This window comes from Podarcis cretensis, assembly GCF_951804945.1.
Source record: "Podarcis cretensis genome assembly, chromosome: 9".
NCBI lineage: Eukaryota > Metazoa > Chordata > Lepidosauria > Squamata > Lacertidae > Podarcis > Podarcis cretensis.
In genome coordinates, this window is record NC_137178.1 from 37887134 (window position 1) to 37913920 (window position 26787).

Here is a 26787-nt window from a genome sequence, read left to right on the forward strand (position 1 = left end):
GACACTAATTGTTAATGTGGAGTAAGAAATAAGCAAAGAAAAATCTCAAAGGTAAGTCCAGTTCATGAGAGGTCTGTTGTATTCACTTACATGCAAACATCTTTTGCAGTGGTTGGTACTGATTGCTTGATTGTTGTACAAACTAGGCTTTCTTAACTTACCGTATTTTTCGCCCTATAGGATGCACTTTTTCCCCTCCAAAAATGAAGGGGAAATGTGTGTGTGTCCTATGGGGCGAATGCAGGCTTTCGCTGAAGCCGGTGCGCACTAACCCCTCTCGCTCTCCAGGCTTCAGGAAGCTCTCCGCAAGCCTTGGGAGCCTGGCGTGACTTCCCGCCGGGCTCCCAAGGCTTGGGGACAGCAGCCTGCAGCCCGAAACCCAGGGAGCGCAGCGGAGCGCGCTCCGGGCTGATATCCGCAAGCCTGAGGAGACCGGTGGGAGTTCCCGCCGGGCTCCCAAAGCTTGCGGATAGCAGCCTGTTCTGGGGCTGGGGTTGGGGGAAGCTCGGGCTTCCTCCGCCCCAGCCCTGCGCCTGGGGGGGGTTCTTTATCCCCCCCCAAAAAAAACTAGGTGCACCCTATAGGGTGAAAAATACGGTAGTTTGAACTGACCAGCTTAATTTTCAGGGGTAATACAGCGTAAGAATGGTAAGGAGACAAGTAATTCACACAAAGTATGAAAGAAAAAAACCTTTATAAAACGTTTTGGCAATTTTACAATGCAAAGTGTAAGGTCACAATTATAAGAACGTATAAGCGACAGGACAATTCAATGATAATGTTTCAGTGCTTGCCTGAACCGGCTTTGCTCATATCTGGAAAACAAGTAGCATAAGCATATTGCAGAAATATACAACAGCGTCAAATGTATGTTTTAATGCTTATATCTGATTCCATAAACAGCAAGAAAGGAGCTGGTCAGTAACAGGTCACACAGAAGGTGAGGTAATGAAGGAATACTTGCATTTTAGACCCTTTCAGTAACTTTGTATTGTTGAAACATCTGCTTCAGCATCCCAAGACTGGGTTGGTGGGACTTGCTGGATTAATTTGCTTTGCCCTCCCTTGCACTCTGGAAAAAACAGGTCCCAGGTAGGCAGGAGGAGGAGCCCCTCTACCTTAGTTTAAAATGCATAGCATCAATTACTTCCAAGCAAGCTTAGAGAATTGCACTGTAAGTCCTGAGTTCAATGGGGTTTACATCTTACATAAACAGGTATAGGATTGCGGGCTTTTAAACACATAGTAACTGTTCTCCTTTGTCAAAGGTTGCTGCAGTCTACTGGGCCACAGTGGCTAAATGAAGTATCTGAGGTCAACTGCCATAGTAAAACTCAATTTCCATGTTTGGAGGGCTAGCCTGTAGCCCTACCATATTGTGTATGCTCTCTAGTCTGTACAAGGCGGATTTATCAATTGACAGCTTTCCCAGTTTCATCGCTTAGGTTTTTTCTTAACAACACTATTTACAGTTATAAGTCAATAAGGAATTTTTAATTAATTGCATATATGTTTGTTTCTTTTGTGATACAAACAAGTATTGGGGCACAAAGTACCTCCTGAATGAAAAAGCAAATACTGCTAAAATAGGCACCACCACTTAGCTGTTAAAAAAATCTGACCAATTAAGCAAAATAAAACTTAGTGAACATGTCTCATAAAAATTATGACTTGCTTTTGAGTAAACATGCATAAAATTCTCCATATTTGAATTTTCTGTGAACAGACCTTGTCTAAACCCATTATCTTAGCTGTAGGCAATGCTCAGCAGAATACATGAAATTTACAAAAGCTGCATGTAGAATAAATGAATCTTTAACTACATTTTTTTAGTGTTATACAGTGGTGCCTCGCAAGACGAAAAGAATCCGTTCTGCGAGTCTCTTCGTCTAGCGGTTTTTTCGTCTTGCGAAGCAAGCCCATTGACGGCTTAGCGCTATTAGCAGTTTAGCGGCTTATCAGCTTAGCGGATAAGCGGCTTAGAAAAAGGGGGGGAAAGGAAAAAAAAACCGCAGGAACTCGCAAGACATTTTCGTCTTGCGAAGCACCTCCAAAATGGAAAACTCTTTCGTCTAGCGAGTTTTCCGTCTTGCGAGGCATTCGTCTTGTGGGGCACCACTGTATATACTTACTGGCAAACTGAGATGCTTACTGTATTTAAGTTGTCATGGACGTGACTGTCTTCATCTTACAGCAAATTGAGTCTGTCAGATGCTGACCAGTGCCAAATATTGTTTCAAAAATGTGGGCAAAGGTAAAGGGTTACCTGACATGGAACAAAACAGCCTGAACCACATGGTGCTGCTTCACACAAATAAGAAACCATGCAGTCTAGCTTCCTCGTACCACCGTTACAGCATTAGAAAACATGCTTCGCACAACCCTTTACCAAAACATTTGGTGGTAATGATTCCAAGTTCCTTTACTGCAGTGGCTGCATTTGATGGTTTAGAGATTACATAGCTGGATTAGTTATTTTGCTCAATGAATCTGACAACAAATTATAGGATATAAATGTCTTAAGTTATTCACAATATCTTACAAAATTTGCCAAACTAATGGACATTTTACTAACTGCAGGCAGACAAAAGGAAGGGCCATCTAGTAATGATTTGGGGTTATTGTAAAAGGCATGATAAAATACTAAGGACGCGTCAGCTTTAGCGTCTTGTATTAAGGTGTGTTTGTGAAACCATTTGGGAAATACTCTTTAAATTAGCTTTCCATTTTTTCCAGTGTATCTCTCAGCCACTCGGACAGTACAATTCTGCTCTGAGATTTAATTACAGATACTTTTCTTCTACCCTATCTCATTAAAATCTGACCCCTTCTCTCATTCTCCCTCACACCACCCCTTTCCATATACAAGATGGGTATAACTAGACATCATACAAGTTAAACAAAAAGGAAATCAATATCCCTTTGAGGAGCACCAGGCTTTCATGATGGTAGGTAAGGCACATTAATAGCTGCTAGCTGATGATTTATCTTTTTTTAGCACCATTTGAAGAAGAAAGGGGGAAAGCTAAGTTTATTCCAGGAATCCATCCTGTTTTCCTGGGTAGGTGGGGAGGAAGTTAAGTTATAAATAAAGCACTCACACTTCTACACACTTCATCTTGTTTGCTACACTTTTTGTATGCTGGAATCTCACACAACCTAGCACCAACACGGCAGCTCCCAAGTCTGTGCAAACACAGCCCCCCAAGACCAGTTTTTATGATGAAATGAAGTATCTTCAAACGACAACCCTCACCTTTGTGATGTGATTTAGACTTCAGAGCTATCACTGCTGCTGTGCCGCGTGGTCACAGTTTCATTACTGCTGGAATAGCCAGTGCAGGAATTTGCTTTTCCATTAGTAGAACGTCCCTTTCTCTTCAGTAGGAAGATGATAATCAAAACTGTGCTGATCAGAAGCAGCAGCCCAGCTGCACCTCCGACAATAGGTACAATCCTGTCTTCCATGTCGCTTCCAGTAATTTCCAGGACCGGCTTCTCATACGGTTTACCTGGCGGGGACCAATCTTTCTGCTCAATAACAATTTTGTTAGACCGGTCAAGAGCTATGTGCTGGATGTTGGTGCCTCTATTCTTATCTGCACTGATATCTTGCGCAAGCGTAGGGGCATCCGAGATGGCTCTCCGACTGCGACCAGAATGTGTAGCACCTGGGATTCCACTGGCTGAGGATAAAAAGTGATGGTACTCGACACTTCTCTTTCCAAGGCCTCTGTGGGCATTCTCACGGGACCGAACCATGTAGATAGTGTGGATGTACCATTCTCGACCTGCTGCTACCTGTTAAATTAAAAACACACATGACAACTTTAAGCAAAATTAAGTTGCTAAATGCCTCCTAATCTCTCTGGGGCTCAAGATTTCAAATATGACTGTCACCCAGAGTACTGCTCCTGACGTAAAAATAACATGACAATGCTATTTTGCATGGGAGGGGGGCAGACTTTAACAACACAGTATGCAAACATAAAACATGTTTTGTATACAGTCCCTTGATTTAAGATGGAATGTTTACAATCTATTCCAGGAGGTATTTGAAGGCGAGGATTATGCATCCCTTGATCAATAACATTTAACTGTTTTATTTATTTAGTTCTACTGACATGAAAAAAGATTTCATCATAAATAGGTTTGGATTGATGGTGCCCAAAACTGTCTTTCATGTAAATTTATATGACAAAGAAAGCAAAAAACGTTTTTGACAAAATTCCCAGAACACTTTTTTTAAAAAATCACTCTTATGCATAAGGCTGCATTTCGAAAAACTGCAGGAGTTTTGAAAAATACCTTGCTAGTTAGGAAGTTAGTTTCCAACATACAAAGGTTCTGGAACAATATTGCTCTCAGAGGTTACCTGGAATAGTGGAGTCGACAACATGCTGAATCCATCAGACCCTGGCTGCTTTACCAAAGGATAACCATCTATGTGATCAACAGCGAGTTTTGCATTGAAGGCCATATTTCCAAACACTTTTGCCTGGGTATCAGGCTGAGCTTTATCCTAGAAGACAAAGAAACCAACACTGGTACATTATTACATTCAGGATTTCAAACTTGTATTAGGACTGTGCTGTAGTGTACCATGGTACATACCAGAATCTTGAATCTGTATAAGAGGGAAGGGGTGTCTGCTAGGCAACCATATTCCTTGTTATCTGGACTGTACTTGGGGACATACCCGTCAGCCCCAGTGCACAAAAACACCTTCTCGATGTTACAGATGAAAGAATCTCCTAAATTCTGGACAGGATCCACCATGACACGACCATAGATTTCAGAGCCTAGAAATATTTTTAGAAAAAGTTATTTAGGAATACCATTGATACCCCTTACCTTCAAACGCAATCAGACCCCATAGGGCAGACAATAGAAGACTAATAATATACAATATAGAAATAATTAACATCAATTATTTTTGTTACAATAAATGTAATTAAAAACATACAATAAAATAAAATGTGTACTACTTTAAATAAAGCCCGGTATCCCAAAACAGCATAAACACCTTTAATGCTCCAAAGATCTCAATATTTCTTAAAGTTTTTTTTTGGGGGGGGGGGGAGGGATATTTTTCCCTGATGCCTAAGACAGGCACCCTGTGAACATCTCTGGGAAAGCATTCCAGAGGTGAGGACTTTTGTATGTCACCATCTGCTGCACTTCAGAAAGCAGAAGTACCTGGAGAGAAGTCTCAGATGAAAATGTGAACTGATAAAGGGGAAGGCAATCCAACAGAGATCTAGGTCCTCCGCTCCATTTTTTAAAAAGCCAAAACATACCAGGCGCCAATGAAGTTGTTGCAAGGTAGGCTCTATTAATGTGACTTGCATTAGCAGGTGAGCCACAGTATTTTGAACTAGCTGCAAGTTATGAACCGTTGGCCCTTCAGATGTTGCTGAACTGCAACTTCTACCACCTCTGACTATTGTCTATGCTTGCTGGGGTTGTTGGGAGCTGACGTTCAGCAACATCTGACGGGCCAAAGGTTTCTCACACCTTGTCTAGAAAGCATGGGTCACTGAGGTCTGAAACCAGGAACCCTTAAGTCTCTGTTGGTGCTGTAAGTATCCAGCTGAAACCACTGCATTTCTGATACCAAAGTTTGGGGCTCTTTTTTTAGGAGTGAGAATGTTTGAATACATTCTTTTCATAACCTCTCCCCTGTACCCCACCCCCAGTTGTTAAGTGGACCATTTGCATCTCATAACTTCACCAAAATATTGCTCTTGCACAGAATTTGAAATGTGCAGTATTAAGCATTCTGAGAATCTCTTATTTTGTACATATGCAAATTTTTAGGCTTCTTGTCAGCAAAGTTGGACTTTAAAATGTGCAAGTAATGTCTGCTAAAAAGAAACCAGAGCAGAAAAGGAAGTGGTGCTTCAAGGGACTACTTCTCGTCCCCATGTCAACCAGAATAAAATTGTTCATAATACAGTGGTACCTCTGGTTACGTACTTAATTTGTTCTGGAGGTCCGTTTTTAACCTGAAACTGTTCTTAACCTGAGACACCACTTTAGCTAATGGGGCCTCCCGCTGCCGCTGTGCCGCCGGAGCACAATTTCTGTTCTCATCTGAAGCAAAGTTCTTAACCCGAGGTACTATTTCTGGGTTAGCGGATGTAACCTGAAGCATATGTAACCCGAGATACCACTGTAAAGCAATTGTGCTCAATTTGCATGATGTACACAATGGTGCTAACCTTACTTGGTTAGCAAAGTAACTTTGCAATCAGGATGGTAGAATCAGGCTTTCACTTACTGTGCTGACTAATGTTAAAGTGAATTTGCACAAGCTTATCTTGCTAAATGACTTCACATCAATCCTAGTTAAGCGTTCTCTCTGCATTTCTCAGAGATACAACCATCTTGTCAAGACTTGTTGAGTGCAACCCCACTTTTCCTCGCTAGGGGGCAACCTATATCCAACCACACAAGCCCAGGGGGTTCTGCATAATAGATGTTAATTAAGTACTGATCAAACAGATGGTTTTGTTTTCCTAGCAACAGTTTGAGTAGCCGATGCATTATGAACACTATGAATCCTACTTTCTAATAGCAAATTCATTCAGGGACACTTTATTCAATAATTTTCAAACTCAAGAAATTGTTCTTAAAGACAACCACCCTTTAAAACACCCTTGAAGCCTAACCAGAGTTATTTTTCCTGGTAACTTTTATTAAAGCATCATCTTCCTTCAAAACACACCACCTTTTTCTATTCCCTTTTCACGTTCTCAACTATGAAATCATAGCATTAGTCAAAGGTGAGGAATAATATTAAGAAGAAAGAACATTAATTGATCCTAACACGATGCTAAAAGCAGCATGCCAGCATCTATATGTAAAGAGTAAAACTATTTCTTTGCCTTCTGTGAATGCAACATCTGTTCCTTCTCCAAATCCCATGGAGCCATCAGAAAGCCAAAGGTCCTTCTTTGACAACAGGAACATTTGGGTGTTTAGACTGAATTCAGCTGCTACCGGGTCACTGACCTATATAAAAAGAAAAAGAATCACTGTTTTGAAACTCAGCTATTAGTTTCTCAATTTCAGTTCTTTCTGATGCTTGCTCAACATCAGCTTGCTTGCTTTAGCCCTTCAAATTTAAAAAGGCTAATTATGCTGTTTTAAATGTCTATTTTATATTTAACTTTCTTTAGTAATTTTTCTTATGAAATACTTAAGATAATATTTTAGTTTCCTGTTAATTACGGTATGTTGTTTGGACTGTATACTTGAACTTATTTGGTAATGTTTTATTCTGGATTGTTTTAACTGATGTGTTAATGTAGGCATAAACCACTTTGAGATTTTTCTTCTTAAAAATATAAAGCAGTATAGAAATGAAAATAACCACAACCTCTTTGCACAAGAGCAGAGTGTGCAAGTAGACTGAATCCATTAACCCATTTATTAGAAGAAACACACTTTAATCAGAAAGTTCTGTTCATAATATAGTGCAGAAGTCTTGAAGACAACCATACTGAGTGAGACCAGTGGTCCACCTAGGCTTGTATTATCGATGCTGAACAGCAGTAGCTTCTGAAGACTCAGGCTAAGATCCTTCCCATCTCTTCCTTACTTGATTCCTTTAACTGGTGATTTGGGCATTGATCCTGGGGCCTTCTGCATATAAACCACTACTAATGAATTATGCCCCTCTTCCCATTCATTAGGCTCAGTATAGCTTTTAAATCTTGACTGATCCCTCCCATCTTATAGCACTTCCAGAAGAAGGATTTGGGGCCAAACACTCACAAACCACTAAAGGACTGTGCTATTTGATGCTCAATGCAGCTGGTTAAAAATGAGAGACCAAGGACCAGCAAGACACCATCAGTGGTACAGTCCAAATCAGTTACTACAATGCAGCCCTCTTGTGCTAGCTAGTAGCTCTACACTGAAGTGCCCTCTCTTCTACTTCAAGGGTGAAAAGGGACATGCAGCTGCTGCCCAAAGTGATGGGCATGTCAAATGAGCTCTACTCTTTCCCTGTAACCATCCGCAATCCTTCCCAGCCAAGTGATATGGAGAAGATACAGGGAAACATAGCACGCAGATAAGTGTGCCTAAATTATGGGGAGAGAGGAAAAATAACTTGGCACAGGGCTGTGATTTTTCAAAGGCAGGCTTGACTCAAGTGGGACATCAAATTCCACACCCAAGTTTAGCACTATAGTCAGTGGCAAAGAAGATTGGTTGTATCCAATAGCGGCTTAGTGCAAGAACCTTGGAAAAATGGGGTCTCTTGTTTGGCTCTTTGGCTAGCTCAAAGTCACCATTGGATACATCCCACTTTAAACATCTGTAAATTTAAACATTAATTCTGCTCCTGACTCTTCACCCCAAGTTGGTGGATTTTTAAAAATTCAGGACCAGCTCTTCTAAGTCAGTGGAAAATAAAAAATACAGTACGTAAAACTAGTTCAGACTCTACTACTGATGAGCTGCACAAGTAAACAATTTAGTTCAATTTAATTGCCAAGGGAGTGTGTATGATGTGCCAGATAAATGCAGTCAAAATAATTTGTTGAGAGCATTAAACACAAGAGAGGTTTTACCTGCTGGAACCTGATATCTAGATCAAAGGTGATTGGCTCCCGGGGGCTACAAATGACAGGCTGGGTATATTCTTGGCTGGGTGCAGCAATACAGGGGGTAAGTTTCACAGTGTAAGTACCCGAATAGTCACGTACCTACAATAAGGGGTGCAAGATCAGAATATGAAGTTTTTGTTTAAAAGTGCTTTAGTTTAATACATGCATGCGCGCGCACACACACACACAACAGAAAGATACTACATTTGTCAATGGACTCTTTAGCATAATACTGCTTCACTTGGCTGTTTAAATTCATCTGTTTTGGGCATCTACTTTTTAAGAATCATGGTGGCTGCTTCTGAGCAGAGCATCAGCTGTTTCTACTCAGCAGCTGACTCACTGATTCTGACACCCACCCACATCATGCAACTCTTCTTGTTTTCCTACAATCCTAAAGTGCAACCCCACTGAACTCAATGGGATGTACTGAGCAAACATGCTTAGGGCTGTATATGCTTAGGATTCAAGAAAGGGCTTAAAATATTGGTGTTCATTTCTGTCTGCATCCACAGCTGGCAGGTTATTTTATATTTTAATTAAGGTGAAACCATTATTATGACTTTCCTTCTAGCAGTAAGAATCACAGGTGACTGAAGTTCTCATTCGAAACCAATGTTGAGGCTGACATATCTTTGGTATATAAATCTTCCACTATCTCATCATTTATTTGCATTTCGCTTTTCTCCCCCAAAAGGAAGCCCAAAGTAGCTTACAACATAAAAAACCCCAAATACATACAAAGCAAAGGACCCAATACCCCAAAAATCTGAAAATAAAAGAACTACAATAAGTCTATATGATAACCTTTAAATTCAATACTTAAGAAAACACCAGTTCAGTTAATAAAGAATAAAAAGTACTGATTTTTTTTTTTTTAATTGAGAAAATTTTACATTTTAGATTCCAAGAGGCACTGTGTGAATTGGGCATAACTTTCTCCATAGTTTGTGCCCAGCAGGGGACTGTAATGGTGTTGAATTTGGAGGAGTGATGTCCATACATGTAATTAGACATGAAGCTTGCTGGGTAGCAAAATGCTGGACGAAATATGCAGATGTGTTGGTTTTGGAGAACACACAATCTATCAGCTTAACCAATCATAGAGTTGTAAGAACAATGTATTATGTAACAGCCACAAGCCTCCCTGCCCCCCTCGAAAGGTGCTACAGAAAACTGCATTGTTGGCACTCACAGCAAAATCTGAGACAAATTTCCATTGCTGCATAGGCTGGTGGAAGGTTTGTTCACTTTGAGAAAGGCTGAGTGTAAATGTGAGGCCAGGGTGATCAGCAGACATCACCATTGATGATAAAGAAGTACCTGTCAAGGAAAAGGACACGTTTTTATGATGGAATGAATGTTGCCATCCAGCACACAGTGGCACACAAGGGCTCCTTATGATTTCTGAAAAGAAATATTTCACTTCTCTTTGATGACAAAAAGCAAAACAAAATCTCCACCAAAAAGAATAAGGAGAATTTAAGATGCATTGCATACCTAAGGTATAAAGCAAAAAGCTAATCTTACCTGGGTGGGACATCACAAATTGCCCTCTGAATCGAATCTCAGTCCTGAAGTAGACGACAAGCCGCCCTTCATCATTGATCTGCATGCTGGTTGGGTAGAGGGAGCCTAAATTCAAACAACCTAAATTCATTACTATATACAAAAAGGTATTAAAGCTTTGCCACTTGTAGCATTTGAGAATATCAGATGCTACATACATCCCAGTTTACTGTGAATTTCAGATTGTTTGATTTCAGTGGAATAACTCTATTTGCAAACATGGGGTACCAATCTCCTCTGGGCAAAATTTTCATGTTTCCTCGCCAAAACAATATACTGGTACAATTTTGGAGGAGCACACAGAGAGTGTTGAAGGTGATGAATAAATTATTTGTAATAATAAAAAGTAAAATGTACTCAACATTGTAAACTCAGGGGCAGGGGCTGCCATTATTGGTTTTTGTGAGCCATTCTGGAAACCCTATTTCAGCTGAAAAGTAGATAAAAATGCTTCAATTAAATAAGAACTGAACAAAATCACCTTGGAGCTCAGCTTCTGGTGGGCTTCCTATGCCGTCCTTCCAAAGAATGGCAGTATCATACACAAAGGTGAGCTTGAGCTCAGACTGCAAGTCAAAGTGCTGCCATCCTCCAACAGCAGCCGGGGAATGGAAGACGTAGGAGACATACAGGGGCACTCGCAGAGTCACATACGACTGGACCAGATTTAACACCTGCAAAACACCATAGTATTTGGTTATGCTATGTTCAGATTGCATCCTGAGAAGTCAATTTCACAACCATTCTGGGAATGGTATTAAGTCTCATCCTCATTCCGTCCTGAGTTGGTGAGTTTGACAGATGTTCTGAGTGTGTGTATGTACATGTTGGCTCCTGAACAAACTTCACTGGCTTTGATTAGAAATCCACTTTGATGATTTATGAATGAATTGCAGCTTGTGTTGAAGTGTGAGAGAATCCAAGCCAGCAGGCAGACAGGCAAACACTCTTGCTGGCTTCTGAGATGCAACCCTGGCAAAGAACACAAACACCCTGGAATTGACTTGACAGTCATCCCAAAGTGTAATCTGGAGTTACAGCTAAGTCCCTATTATAGGATTAAATTGATACTAACAGTCTCACAATCATTTGTGACCTCCAGTGCATTCCGGTCCAACTTTCTGGAAGTGAATGGGTAATGATTAAGCTCTTGTTCAGTGAAATGGTCATTTAAAGAAACAACAATGCAGATAGTTTGGGGAAGTTAAAACTGAAGCTTGCTTCCCATTTCCCCTTTACTTAACTTTCAGCACTGATAACAAAACACATGGCAGTTAAGAAATGGGCCAGTCAAAAGTCCAGACATCAATAAACACATCCTATGACTTGCTCAGAATCCAAACAATAAAACACTCAAAAATGAGAGCAGTCCCTCAGCCTTTGATCAAAATTAAAATGCAACTCAAATCTTTACTGACTTGCCCTATCGATTATGCTGGATTCCCAACTTCTATCATACCATGCAGGTGGCGCTGTGGGTTAAAGCCTCAGCGCCTAGGGCTTGCCGATCGAAAGGTCGGCGGTTCGAATCCCTGCGGCGGGGTGCGCTCCCGCTGCTCGGTCCCAGCGCCTGCCAACCTAGCAGTTCGAAAGCACCTCCGGGTGCAAGTAGATAAATAGGGACCGCTTACCAGCGGGAAGGTAAACGGCGTTTCCGTGTGCGGCTCTGGCTCGCCAGAGCAGCGATGTCACGCTGGCCACGTGACCCGGAAGTGTCTCCGGACAGCGCTGCCCCCTGGCCTCTTAAGTGAGATGGGCGCACAACCCCAGAGTCTGTCAAGACTGGCCCGTACGGGCAGGGGTACCTTTACCTTTACCTTTATCATACCATGGGAGTTGGAGTCCAATAACATCTGGGCAGCCACAGATTTCCCAACCTTGATATGGCAAGTAAATGATCCTAATTTTATTTCAATTATCATCAACAAAAAATTCAAGATGCTCTTGTCTAGCCCATACTGCATGCACAACGGTGTTAAGAGCGGTGACTCCTGACAGGTGGGAGACATCTTTAAGCCTCCATGGACCAACAGGCCAGGGTTCCCACCTGCATGACTGTTTCAACCAAGTTTTACTCAGAGTAAACCTAACTGAGCCAGGTCCATTCATTTCAAAAGGTGCACTCTGAGTAAAATTTAGTTGAAACAATACTACTGCTGCTGCTTTTAATGACTGAACAGTTATTTTCTTTTATTGTTATGTTTTTCTTTTTGTTGTGCTATGACTACTATAAATAAAATAATGAATGAATAAATAATGTTAACCCATTCACTACAATGTCATATTTCATCTTCCTTGAACTTGCAAGATAAAATCCCACGTTGCAGTGATACACTTACTGCAATGAATGTGCTGTCAACACAGGCATCTTTCGAAAGCACCTCCGGGTGCAAGTAGATAAATAGGGACCGCTTACTGGCGGGAAGGTAAACGGCGTTTCCGTGTGCTGCGCTGGCTCGCCAGATGCAGCTTTGTCACGCTGGCCACGTGACCCGGAAGTGTCTCCGGACAGCGCTGGCCCCCGGCCTCTTGAGTGAGATGGGCGCACCAACCCCAGAGTCTGTCAAGACTGGCCCGTACGGGCAGGGGTACCTTTACCTTTACCTTTAAGCAGCACATAAGAGACTCGGGTGGCACTGTGGGTTAAACCACAGAGCCTAGGACTTGCCAATCAGAAGGTCGGCGGTTCGAATCCCCGTGACAGGGTGAGCTCCCGTTGCTCAGTCCCTGCACCTACCAACCTAGCAGTTCGAAAGCACGTGCAAGTAGATAAATAGGTACCGCTCCGGCGGGAAGGTAAACGGCGTTTCCGTGCACTGCTCTGGTTCGCCAGAAGCGGCTTAGTCATGCTGGCCACATGACCTGGAAGTTGTACGCCGGCTCCCTCGGCTAATAAAGCGAGATGAGCGCCGCAACCCCAGAGTCGGCCACGACTGGACCTAATGGTCAGGGGTCCTTTTACCCTTTACCTTTTAAGCAGCACATAAATGGAAATCGTTGCTTCTCTCTCTGAAAGTGGCTCCACGTGTATTTCATGGCAAAGGGGCTTTTGAAATCCAAGGGACAGGGGCTTATCATGTGGTGAAAAGGTTTATGTCCTTCACACAAAAATCCAATGTACACATGCAACTTCTAGTGCCACACAGTTTAAAAGATGATCATGTATGCTCACTAACGAGCATCATGTTATGGTCCTACTGATTAACTTAATTGCATATGAAATAGAATGTGCCTGCCTCTGAGTCTGGGAATCCTTTGTGAAAGTCCAAGCCTTGTTGCTAGGCAGCTTCAAGCTACAAGATCCTAAACCCTTGTGTGTGTTCTCTAGAGGTGCTGCTAGAGGAGGGAGGCTGAGTTAATGAGCAGAGTCCAGATGGGGGTGGCTGGGCAGAGGTGACTAACAGGGGAGCATATGCATTTGGAAACAACCAACAGCTGAACTACATACAGAACTATTTTGCTACAACTGTCATGAATTTTAAAGAAGGGGCAGGGAAACCATTAGAAACCTTTGTGTGTAGTATGAGCCAACATGACCGCACAAGTGAGTTTTTGACACTCTTCATTTTGCTTTGCTTACAGTTTTACAATAATAGTTGGTTTCAATACAAGATGCTGAGTTACCCGTCAGCTTTTACTAATCAAGGGAATGTTGTAAAGATTTAAGTTGGGAATGAGTCAGATTAAAGATAGATGAGATCAATCATTCATTAGTTTTCACATGTGGGCTCTCTAGAAGACTGTCTGTATTAGTGCAAATCAGTATATCATTCCCTTGTCAGGAGCACACTGTGTGCCAGACCTCACTCTTGCCTGCCCAGCAAGTGACTGCGATGTCCATGTCACTGCAGTGCTGTTTATGCAGTGAGCTCCCATGCCACATCCATCTTGGTTACTGAGGTGAGCAGTGTTCGTCATAAATCAAATAGTGTTTCTAATGAGGTCATGCATAGTATTTGACAGTCACTGCACATGACTGCCATGCTACTTGTGGCAGTTTCTTGGAGCCCAGCAAATGGGAATGTTAAGACTTGTGTAGAAGAAGCAAAACCTACATTGGGCCAATATTCCTGTAAAGGAGGTCTGTGATAATTGGCAAATCAGGGAGGGGCCGTAGCTCAATGGCCATGCACATTATCTGCATGCAAAAATCCCAGAAAGCTTCAACTTTCAGCATCTCCATTCAGGACCGACTCCAGAAGGTGGCAAAGTCAGGCATTTGCCTGGGCCCCAAGATCAGCAAAGAGCCTACAGTGGCAACATTTCAAGAGAATACAAATAGTCAAGAAGATCAGAAGTAACGTAAGAGAATTCTCAGCTTGCATTAACTACTTTTTCTAACTTAACTGCCCACCTCTGCCCTCTGCCCCCAGTAAATAAATCCTGGACCTGTCTCTGTCTCCAGATTTCAAATATTTTAGCTAGAAGGGTTGGGAAAGATCTACATATGATGCACCAGAACGCTGCAGCTAGTTAGAGATAGATGGGCCAATGATGAACTCAATATAAGTTAGCTTCATGTGTCCATAGCAGGTTCTGCTCGGGTTAAATGAGAACAAAACCTGTCTGGCGTAAGAGGGCACAGCTGGCACAGGTGCAAGCTAAAAAAGAAAACAAAAACAAAACGCAGCTACCACAAGCAGGTAGCTGTTTGTACCAGTTTTCAGCCAGGCTGTCATGTTGTACCTAATCTGAAGGTACTGTAACAAGTATATGCACTCAATAAGTGTGCCTGTATAACCAGGATCAGAGTTAAGTGCTAAAGGCAATTCAGATTTAGCAAGCTCTGTATTAACCTGGGTGGGTTCCAGCCCACTGACCTGTGGCTAACAGTAGAGAGTGGTTTAATAGGACAGATAAACAAGGAAGCTTGCAGCCACCAACGGAGTGGCATGGAAGTACAAGGTTCAAAATGTAACATCTTAGGCTTCTGTGTTTGCCAGGGAAGAGCAGGCCAAAGCTCCTCTGAAATCTTGGCGTGGGTCATTATGAGCTTGGCACTAGCCTCCACTTTCACCCAAACTGACCTGGCAGTGGAGACGTCAAACACCAGCACCAGGGAGCTTCATTATACCTGACATAGCTGTGCTCCAGAAACCAGATTCCTTGGGAAATGTAGTTTCTTAGGGCACCCGAGTCTTAGGAACACTAAGAAAAATATTTTTTCAAGAAGCCTTGATTTTCAATCTTGTGCAACCCCATCCCCCTGACTATTTCAGTGTGCCACAGAGATGTCTTAAGAAATCCTCAATGACGACATTTTGCCAAGCAAATTAATTTCCAATGGTAGAGTCGCTATTTGGTGTTTAAACTCAACCTGTTATAAGTTATGGACCATTAAGAACAACACGGGTAGTACTGGAAATGCATCAAGTATTGCACAGAAAAACAAAACACAAGAAAGGAAACTAAATCCTACTTCCACAAACCCGTTAAGTACAGTTATGGAGCAGATGCCAAGATACCCTTCAGCTGCCATATAAAACTCAATTATCACCCCATGGCTTCCATAGAGATGGGCTCAGTGGCAGAGCCCGCCCATTTAAATGAGTCAGGCAGCGAGGGATGTAAAAGACCTCACCCCACAATTGCCACTGCCCTTCAGAGTAGATAAATGGACAAATAAGGCTAGATAGGTGAATAGTTTGTCTTTGTATAAAGAGAGCTTCCCAAGTTCCCATGCTGCAAACTCAAGTGCATGCAACTGGGCATAATGCTAGCATTTTCTTTTCAGTTACATAGGCTTGCTTTTCATGCATGCAGCATACCTGACCATCTGTGCCAATGGAGCCACTGCAGTCGGTCAGCAGTTCTGACATGTCATAATAGCTGTTAAACTCCCACAGGCAGGCTTCCAGATTGAGGTTACGGTAGAAACGCAAGGTCTTGGCAGATCGCACAGCGCTGCTGTACTGGTAGGGTGAAGTTTCTCCAATCACTTCTGGGTTCTTGGTGTCCTCTGTGATGAATCCGTAAGTTGTCTCAATTTCGTTATAATCCAAGAGGTTTGAGCACTTGTGATTTCCTACACGAGTGCCATCAGGGCTAAGAGTCAGCTCAAAGTTGGACAAAGGTCTAGTTGATATAACTGGCAGCATCCCTGAAAATAGAAGAACATGCAAGAAGAGCCATATAAACCAACCTGTTTTGCACAGTGGACAACCATGAGAATTCCACAGGCAGGGACAAAGCTGTCTCCCGTTCTTCCCTAACAACTGGTACATTCAGGGGCAGGATAGCATCACAACTAGCACCAATGGTAGCCTTATCTCCATGATTTTTAAACCCATTTAAGTTGGTGGTCACCATCCCATCTTGAGATGGTGAATCCAAGTGTTTAACTATGAATCACCAGTCATGTGATTGTGATGACAAATAGTGCTGCACCAGTTGTTGTTCAGTATTAATCAAATGCACATGTCTGCTACTTACCATCCATATGAGGCATTGTAACTGTTAATTTGATCAGGTTGGAATAGTCAGGATCATCAGGACCTGTGTAACGTATTCTGGCTGAGAAAGGTTCTGCTCCGACCGTCCCTGGTATACGGGGCTGACACAAGCCTACATGGAAAAGGGCAAAAGGCTGATTAAAAACAAGAGAGTAATTCTGCTTCATCTTTCCTTGGAAGAACCAAATTTATAAATGCTGATACTTTAAAAACACATGTAATTTTATGGTTGACATAATATACTCTTGATCTGATTGTGAAGCCAACACTACTGGGCACAGCCCCAGTTTACTTGAGTAGCAGCAGGGCCACTTTTTCTTCCATGCAGCACCACCCCCAATTCAAGAGGACAGGAACCAGTGTGGGATGAAGCTTTCCTCTACCTCCACGGGAAAGACAGAAGCTATACAGTGGTGCCTCGCAAGACGAAATTAATTTGTTCCGCAAGTTTTTTCTTCTTGCGAGTTTTTCGTCTTGCGAAGCACGGTTTCCCATAGGAATGCATTGAAAAGCAATCAATGCGTTCCTATGGAGACCGTCCGGGGACAGAGGGGAAGGCACGCGCCTTCCCCTCTGTCCCCGGACCTGTTTAAAGCAAGGGACGGCGGGGAGAAGATTGCTTCTCCCCGTTGCCTGCCCCGCAATCTCCGGGGACAGAGGGGAAGCAATCTTCTCCCCGCCGCCCCTTGCTTTTACCAGGTCCGGGGACAGCAGGGAAGACGCGCTGCGCTTCCCCGCTATCCCTGGAGCTTGCGGGGCAAGCTTCGTTTTGCGAAGCAAGCCCATAGGGAGATGTGTCTTGCGAAGCGGCTAAGAAAACGAAAAACTCCTTCGTCTAGCGAGTTTTTCATCTTCCGAGGCGTTCGTCTTGCGGGGCACCACTGTACTATGCATCACAGAAGCCAATCCCATTTGGGATTGGCGCCATTTTGGTCTCTCATTCACAGGAACTGCTGTATGGACTGAGATTGCCCTTTTATTTCACTTCCTGATGATGAAACTAAGTTATTATTGGGCCTGTGTCTGCTCCCCACCTACCCACAGGTATGATCCATATACTCATCCATATATGATTAAACATCCAGTTCCAGCAGGTTGCAGAGCAGACATGTGAGAGCAGAGCTCTCCTTGCTTTGATTATGGAACTTGCCTACTTTATAGTTTCAGCTGCAAGATGTAAGGAAACCCTTGGTGGAAGTGCAAAATATGATAACAGGACAAAATACGTGATGGGCTACAACCAAGGTTTGCCCTCTGGTTTACAGCTTGTAGTTCAGCAGGGGAAATGAAACATGAGCCAGGGGTTGGATGACATGTTCAGTCAAACCATGGCTTGGCTCAGCACATCGGCAAAATGGCCATAACATCCCTGTGTGCAAAGTCACTGATTTCCATAGCCTTTCCACCCATTTCATTAAGGTGAAAGCGCTACAAGAAGCAGGCATATACTATACAACTTTGCAGAGGATGAGAACCTCAGGACTGGATCTGAATGTGGCCCTCCAAGCTTTTCTATCTGGCCCCCAAACTTTCCTCAGGATAGACCCCCCTCCCCAACCACATCCCCTACATCCCATGCTTCACATCTGCTGTGTGTGTCCTTGAACTATGAAAAAGCCCTTTGAAACAAACATCTATTTCAGCTTCACAAAAACCTCTTGATTTTACTTCATTCATGAAGACTTTCTGCTTCCTTACCTTCTCCTCTGTTTATTGTGTAAATTGGGCTCAGTAATTCTAAACCCACATCTCCATTGGCATTGACAGCACGTGCTGCACACTGGACCCTCGAACCAGCCTGGAAATATATGGAGTCCAAGGCAATGGACTTGGTGTTGGTGAAGAAAGTGTTGGAGTCCACTTCTCGCATGGGACTGGTAACCCCATCACTGCCACTTGGAGCGCTGACAAGCCAGCGATACAAAGTCAGCGTGTCATTGATGTTTTCAGCAGCACAAATAGATCCAGTCTTGTCATAATCTGAATATTTGGGGTTGCATGCCTGAAGTTAAATAGAAACATACAATGAATCCATTGAGTTATATCTAAACATGCTCCAGGAAAGTAAATAATTCAGATCAAATTCTAAGTAAAATGCATTTTTCCTCATGTTGCATTACTATTTAAGAAGTTCATTTTTTTCTTGCTACTGGTTTCATCACCATAGATGCTGCATTTTAGTTTCATAATAATAGAGGAATTGAATCTTAATGTATGTGGCATATAAAATTAACAATCTGATACTGTGGAAAGCCTTCAGTTTATCACAGCTCAGATGCCTTCCAGGTGCTTGGAAGGAAAAGAAACCTGTGTCATATAATATATGTAAATCATACCATGCATTAGCTAAAGTCAGAAAAAAGGCAGGAACTGAAGTTCATTTCTTCTTGTGCTTTCATCCAATTGTGAGCCAGGGCTTGAAAGTTTAATAAGTTTAAACTGGCCTCAGTTTCCCAAAACAGAAAAGTAAGAACCTGGATAGGATACAACCTATATGGACGGCTCATTGAGTGATATTGAGCATCTTACTATCTCTTTACATCAGTTTTCTATCTGTGAAATGGGAGTAAAAGTGACTCATCTCACGGGCATGCAAACTGAAGATCATAATATGCTCTGAAAACTGAAACGCTAAAACTAAAACTGCTATAAAACGCCAAATATCAGTTCTCGAGAAATGAGGTGTGTAATTCTAAGTACTGAAATTGAATGCATGCCTTAAGCCTCCAGGAGAGCTAAGGAGATCATAGAATCACAGAGTCATAGAATTGTAGAGTTGGAAGGGAACCCAAGTGCCATCTAGTCCACCCCCTGCAACGCAGGAATCTCAACTGAAGCATCCATGACAGATGGCCATCCAACCTCTGCTTAAACACCTCCAAGGAAGGAGAGGTCACCACCTCCCAAGGGGATCCGTGCCACTGTTTTACACATCCAGAAAGCGTTCACATCCCAGCTAGTAGCAAACTTTAGAAAATATAATCTGGAGAAGAGCTGGCAGAGCAGAGCGTACCGTTACACACACAACAGGGTAGCCAGTGGGAGGCTGGGGGTTTCCTTTGCTTTTAGCAGTGTCGTCATACAGCAAGAGAGAGACAACCTGGGGCACAGCTGGGAAAGTAACATCTGCCACACTGTCCATTTCTTCAATGTACACAATAGCTTTGTTCATCTGAAAGGAAAGACAGAAAAGAAGGTTCCATCTGCAGGCATGCTGCTTCTACTGTAAACTTTTATACTGCAACCTTTGCAAGATGGAGCAGAAAAGTTCCTTTCCACTGGAGTAAGGAAACATTAGGATCCACCCTATGTCTGTTACAAGGTATCTTTTTTAAAAAATGCACTAAGCTAACTCATACAGGATACAATTTCCAAAACTTTTAATAAAAGCAAACAGCCAGATGACATCAGATGGATGTTTGTATGTGAAAGAAGTTCTGCCACGAAACAGATAATGTTTGAGCACAGATTAGGCACATAATAAAAATAAGTATTTTTCATTGAGGGTTCAACTAGGTACGATTAGATTGTTTTTGAACACATTTCTCAAATAGCACCTAGGGGGAGGATTTTAAATCAGGTAAAAGGGAGGATGAAACTTCCTTCAGTGTCACAGTTCTGTTTAGATTTGAGGTCCTGCGTATCTGATACCAAAGGTTTTTTTTTTAAGAAAAGCAGACGACCTGATCCTAGGCTTCCAGTCTAGTTTAGTCCTCAAAATTGGCATCTAAGGAAGTCAAAAAACAGTGACGCTTTTATTTGTTGCTGTTTCTAAATCATCATGATCAAAAGCAATTGTGTCCACAACTAACCAAAAATGACCTAGTTCTTACCTGTGTCTCGGCTACCATATTCTCATCTGGTTTCAAGTGCACTGTGAATGCTTCACGCATTTCTCTCACTCCATCATACAAAACTTCAACCTCAACAAAGTGCTCTGTTTCTCCTTCTTTGAATTCAATATCTGAAATGAAGATATATTATAGAAAGAACTAAACTTTCCCTCTCCAGTCATCAGCACAGTTAGGCTAGGTTCCGAAATGCAACAGTCTTGGCTCCTCACAAACCATGTCAAACTCATGTTGGGCAGCTGGCTGGCAGAAAACCAACTGCTAAAAACCAAGCAAAATACTAGTACAAATAGACTAGGGGTGCTCATTATTGTCAATGGAGGTTAGCAGTGGCTGAAGGCACCCTTTCTCAGTTTTGGCTGTTGTTCCAGATTCTGGACAGTGATCAGATGACCGCAGGGATCCATGCACTGGTAACCTAAGGATTGGACTGTTGTAATACACACTATGTAGGGCTGCCCTTAAGGCTGGTCTGGAAGCTTTAGCTCAAGGGTAGGCAAACTAAGGCCCAGGGGTCGGATCCGGCCCAATCGCCTTCTAAATCTGGCCTGCGGACAGTCCGGGAATCAGCATGTTTTTATATGAGTAGAATGTGTCCTTTTATTTAAAATGCCCCTCTGGGTTATTTGTGGGGCATAGGAATTCGTTCATTTTTAAAAATTTTCAAAATATAGTCCGGCCCCCCACAAGGTCTGAGGGACAGTGGATTGGCCCCCTGCTGAAAAAGTTTGCTGGCCCCTGCTTTAGCTTGTGTAAAATGCAGCAGTTGGGTTGCTAATAGGAGCAGCCTACTCTGATTATGAAATTTCTCTGCTAAATAAGCAGCACTAGATGCCAATTTGCTACTGAGTCAAGCTTAAGTGTTTGTTGCTGAATTAAAAAAATACTTAACAATCTGGTCAGTGGAGGAAATACCTGCACCCATATAGGCCGCCCAGGCTACTGAAATTCTCAGGGCGATGCCCTCTTGGTTGTACCACAGCCTATGGAACTACCTCTGGTGGTGACCAATGGAAGAGAAGGCCTTAGCTGTTGTGCACTCAGCTGTATTTTAATTTGTACTCAATTGAGCTGATTTATAATGTGTTTTTACTGATTTAAAATTATAATCTGTGTTCATATGAAAGGGGTGTGTGTGTGTGTGTGTGTGTGTGTGTGTAAATAAATAGCATTTACTGTAATTTTTCTAAGATTCAGAGGAAAGTCTCACCGTCAGACATTGGATTATAGTCTTCTCCAGAGGTGGCTGAACCATCTTTAGTATGGATTCTCACAATGGAAACTTTGGAACTGTCCCCCACACGCAAGACTGGAATCTTTACAACTGCAATCTCCCCAGGCTCTTGAGGCTCTTGAATGCTATATTTGATTTCGGAGAACTTAATCACTGGTTCTGCAAGAGAACTGAAAAACCTCACTCTCTCCTATTTAATAATTTAATTTATACATAGGCAGAATTGTCTGAAGGACACATGTAGGATTGTATCCTTAGTGCTTATAGGGTGTCTCTGGTGATAAACAACAAAAAATGTGCACACAAAGCCATCAAACCACACCAGAAAAAGAAAAGAAAAGCAATGAGCTGTCTGTCAGGACAGCAACAAAGAACACGGAAATAAAATTAATTCACCTATACATCCTGCACCCCCTTTTCATTTTCTTGTTTTATCTTGTTTCAGCTATTGGATTAAGCTTTCTTTACATTTTAAAATCACCAATATTCACTTGGGAGAGTGTATGGGTATGGTTTTTTAGTAACATGATATTTTTTCAACAAAAATTGATTGTACTACTGGGAACAATGCTATTTTTACACAAGCAACTAAAAAACAACTGTACTTGAATGCAGGGCATATGAGAAAATAAACTAATGCTTTGTTCCATTTAATCCCACACCTTTGATCTGACAATATGTAATGAGTACAAAGTGGCTCATAAACTCACTGTCTTCTTCATCTTTAATCTTCACCAAAGTTTCTTTTTGTTCCCCAACGGAGGCACCAAATGTTGAAGTGCTTTTAGGTGTTCCTAGCACCAGTCTGAACTCTTCCTCCTCTTCATAGATGGCATCATCTTCAAGGACCACCACACACGGCTTCTCAATCTCTCCTGCAGGAGGCAAAACACCAGATTAGTTGACATAAATATTTTAGGTAGCACCTACAATCTAACTCCACTTTCCAAATTAAATATATGCTGGCTCGCACCATAGAACATTATCTTCCCCTCTTCTGATGCTGGTGTGTGTGTGTGTGTATGTGTGTGTGTGTGAATATTGAACATTAAGGACTACAGTAGAGGGGGAATTGCCCAGAATGTAATTCACTGGCTTCACATTGCAGTCTCCCTTTGAAGCTCCTTTGAACCTTTTGTTGTTCCCAACAACAAAACTGAGCTGAATGCTTAATCTGAAGCAAGCACAACTGAATTCAATGGGATTTACTCCCTGGTATGTGCATGTATAGGATTGCAGACTTAGGGCCCCTTTAGACTAGCAGGGGTTTTGTGTGTGTAACATGTTACTAACACAACAGAAGTGCATTAGTAGTGGATTTATATTGGGCGACATAATTTTGCTTTCCTGGTTGTTCTGTGATGCTTCCTCATTGCTGTCACATTATTGGCATCTGGAGGGGTGCTCTTGCAGTACAGCACAACAGGAGCAGGACAAAGCAACAACATTTGTGGTATAGGTTGCAGTTTTTCATCAGAAGGTACAGAACATGCATCAACTGGAACTTGAAACTTTTGCAACTGCAAATTATCACTGAAAAAAGGATTTCGTCTAACTGCCCTGGTACAGATACTGTCACGAATGCACAATAAAAAAAGGAAGCCTGGAACAACCCTTAGTTGCTACAAACTTTGGTCAGTTATAAATAAAAACAAGCCCTTTCATGATAAATTTTGAAAATGCAATAGCTTCCTTGCAAGGGAAACTCTTGCTTTCTAAGGATGAGACCTTACCTGGGAGGAAGACCACTACAGAGTCATCAGTGTTTGGTCTCTCTTCATAGTCCATCATAACCTGGGCAGAGCCTTGGCGGGTGTAGCAGCGGACTGTAGATTTATGATTAACATCACCACTACGGTAAATTATAGCTGCCAGTTGCCCATCTTTTTCATTCACTGTGTATACAGGTTCCTTGAACTGGACTTTGGGTACTAGAGGGGAGGGAAGCATTCCAGCATCATGAGTTAGTCTTTTTATATCTCGCTATGATCACCTATGATTCAGATTCATATGGGGCCATTTCACTGTAATTCATCACCTTTCTCTTACATTCATACTGGGGAAAAGTTAAAACGTTAAGTTCATATCAACAGTTACACAGGATTACTGATGTGCATATGTGTGTGCATAATATAATTAGGGGTGTGTGTGTGTGTGTGTGCTGGGAGCACGAATGTGGAAACCGCAGCAGTTCCTATGCATGTTTACTTGGAAGTAAGCCACACTGTGTTCAATGGGACTTAATGAATGTGTTTGGGATTGCAGCCACAAACAACTTTCCCCTTAGTGAATTTTCTAGGCAATTGAAAGGTTGTAGAATCTATAGCACTTACAATCAGTGATGGTATCATTGATGAAAATGGTGGTTTTGCTTGGTTCCCCAAGCCCTGCATTCATGGGCATTCGTAGAACAAGTTCAAACTTTTCTGGTCCCTCAAGGACAGGCTGTCCTAAATCATCCAAGATGGTCACACGGAAAGTTTGCATATTTACACCAGGTACAAAATCCAGGTTTCGGCTAATGCCAACGTAATCAACTCCAGCTACATAAGAAGCAAGAGGGACTATTTCAAATCACATCCATTAGATTTTACAACTGTCTTATTAAATTAATATTTATTTTATTTTATCCAACTCCCTGCTTTGCAGGAATCTCAACTAAATCATGCATGACAGGGGACCACCCAACACCTGCTTAAAAAGGTACAAAGAGAGTCCACCACTTCTTGTGGATGTCTGTTCCACTGTCAAATAGCTCCTACCATCAGAAAAGTCTTCCTGATGTTTCGTTAGAATCTCCTTTCTTGTAACTTGGAAGCCATTGATTTGGGTCTTACCCTCCAGAGCAGGAGAAAACAAGCTTGCTCCATCTTCCATCTTTAGTTATTTGAAGACGGCCATGATATCTCCTCAGTCTTCTCTTTCCGAGGCTGAACATACCCAACTCCCTCAACAGTTCTTCACCGGGCTTGGTTCTAAGTGCTCATAGACCAGCCGTTTCATTATCTGTTCTAGGACATTTCCTGGAATCAACGTTAAGCTGACTGGTTGGTCACCTGAGTCTTCTTTCACCCTGCTTTTGAAGATGGGGATAACATTTGCCTGCCTCCACTCTGCAGGTACCTCACCTATTTTCCAATAATTTTCAAAGATTATAGGCAGAGGATGATAATAAATCTGCAAGCTCTTTAGTAGCTTTTAGTGCAGCTCATTAACAATGATTAACCCTTACATTTATTTTTAGCAAATCAGATTTTTGTCTTATTATTATTCTTAGGTTAGTTGGATTAAACCAATTAAATTCCTCAGTTGCACTCTAAAAATAAAAATATTCAGTTCTCTTATAGTTTTGCCCATAATTCCACACTCTGGAATCAGAATGTCTGAAGGAAACTGTTGGGGAGTATTCTGGGCAGCTATTTATTGAAAATGCATGCTGAGATTTTCCTGGGAAAATCTGCATATGTTTGAATAATGCACAGTGCAAACATATCTGGACTTAAAGATGACATTTGCACAGGGCAGAGATCAATGCTGAGATACAGCACATCAGTAATGCCTCTTGGAAAAATTAATTCACCTTCTGCAGATAATGGTTCTGCTTTCCTGGAGCGCACAGTGACAGTGGCTGCTTTAGACAGGTCAGTTCCAGTTCTCCAAACACGAACTTCGATGTGGCCAGCACTCTCAGCCACATGATATTCTGTGTCACCAAAGTAAAAAGCAGGTTCTAGATGCAGAACATAAAAAGGAGAAAAGAGATAAGAGCTCATCAATTTCCCAAAAGACAGTGATCAGGTAACAAACCTGTAACGTGCAAACAAATGAATCAACAGGGCAATCCTTTTAGGGAAATCTCTTGTAAGTAAAATGAGTTAGAACTACGCAACCAAAGGAAAAAAATGATTTTTGGCAATTAACAAAACTTGTTGCCAAAATAGAGTCCTTTATTTACTATACACATGGTATTATTCTTCATTCCTCAAAGTGAAAACTTGCCTTTTATCAGGGTGAATCCCAAAAGTTACAAATCAGGTCAGGGAAATGGCCAGAGTGAAAATGGGCTTAAGTAGTCACCCCATTGTTTAGTGTAAGAGATCAAACATCACAAGACTGACTGAAACTAACCCTAATTTAGCAGCTCAGCACATTAATTAGCTGGGCAGGTGGATGGGGAATGTCTTCGTTTTCAATTAAATGCAATTTCATTATACTTTGTCTAACACAGTGAATACAGCAGCCTTTGGACTTAGTTTTTAAATTGATATTCTGCTTAGTTCCAATGCAGCCCTCAAGGCAGCTCCTCTATCTTCATACAGACAACAATTGTGTCAGTCCTGCTTGAGGATGCTTACTTTGGTTTTCCTAGCCTGAAGCACTCTAAAAACCTTTAAAATTGATTTAACTGGTGATCGGGTATTAAAAAGTGAAGTATATATTTTGTAGGGAACAACAGCTCTGAAGTACTGGGCCAGTCACCTACAGAGAGTGTGTCTGGAAACAGTACTCTCTGTAAAGTCACACATTCACTTTTCATCTCACTCTGCTATGATTGCCTGGCTCGCACCTCAATATTTAGGCACTTTTATGCACAAAGAGGGGATATTTCCAGGGGTGACAGCAGGGGAGACAAGACTGTGGACAAACCCACAGATACCGGACAACTGCAGGAGATGGAACGTCTCTTAGCCTAACCGTTTGCACAACACAGCACTTCGCCATAGGCCGCTGGTTCAGCTGTGAGCTGACCACCCAGGAGGCAATAATGGCAAAGATTGCCAAACCATCTCCTCACCAACTGGAGTTTGCTTGTCAGTAGATACTTAAATAAAACATGGGGAGGGGACTCTTTCTCCAAACTCAGGGTGCTTCTTGACAGGAGATGAATACTACAAATGGGAGATGTCACCAATTATAACTGGCGACAGGCTTACTTTAAACTTAATTGGATTTTCTGAAGAAAGCATAAATCTGGATTAAATGGGGGTGAGAATACAGGTTAGCACTTTGCTGCTTATTTTGTGTGTATGATGATAAAAAACACAGCTCTAATCCCATAA

General features: G+C 42.1%; 1 protein-coding gene across 2 annotated transcripts in view; it reads right to left on the reverse strand.

Moving 5' to 3' along the window:
- Positions 1-675: 675 nt before the first annotated feature.
- Positions 676-26787, reverse strand: part of FREM3 (FRAS1 related extracellular matrix 3) — an 85503-nt gene continuing 59391 nt past the window's right edge. The window contains exons 7-25 of one of the 2 annotated variants that reach the window (XR_013842110.1): positions 25308-25457; positions 24061-24270; positions 23461-23658; positions 22438-22602; positions 21704-21886; positions 20476-20606; positions 19656-19814; positions 18341-18644; positions 16623-16754; positions 15959-16290; positions 10672-10864; positions 10152-10256; positions 9817-9944; positions 8586-8720; positions 6891-7017; positions 4615-4802; positions 4376-4522; positions 2133-3801; positions 676-1849 (exon numbers count right to left, since the gene is read on the reverse strand). Coding sequence is in view for 1 of the 2 variants with exons in the window: in XM_079989469.1 (XP_079845595.1) it covers positions 3271-3801; positions 4376-4522; positions 4615-4802; positions 6891-7017; positions 8586-8720; positions 9817-9944; positions 10152-10256; positions 10672-10864; positions 15959-16290; positions 16623-16754; positions 18341-18644; positions 19656-19814; positions 20476-20606; positions 21704-21886; positions 22438-22602; positions 23461-23658; positions 24061-24270; positions 25308-25457 (3518 nt within the window). In the remaining variant the exon portion in view is untranslated. Of the gene's footprint in view, positions 3802-4375; positions 4523-4614; positions 4803-6890; positions 7018-8585; positions 8721-9816; positions 9945-10151; positions 10257-10671; positions 10865-15958; positions 16291-16622; positions 16755-18340; positions 18645-19655; positions 19815-20475; positions 20607-21703; positions 21887-22437; positions 22603-23460; positions 23659-24060; positions 24271-25307; positions 25458-26787 lie in introns of both variants that reach the window. The other variant, XM_079989469.1, reaches the window with a different exon arrangement.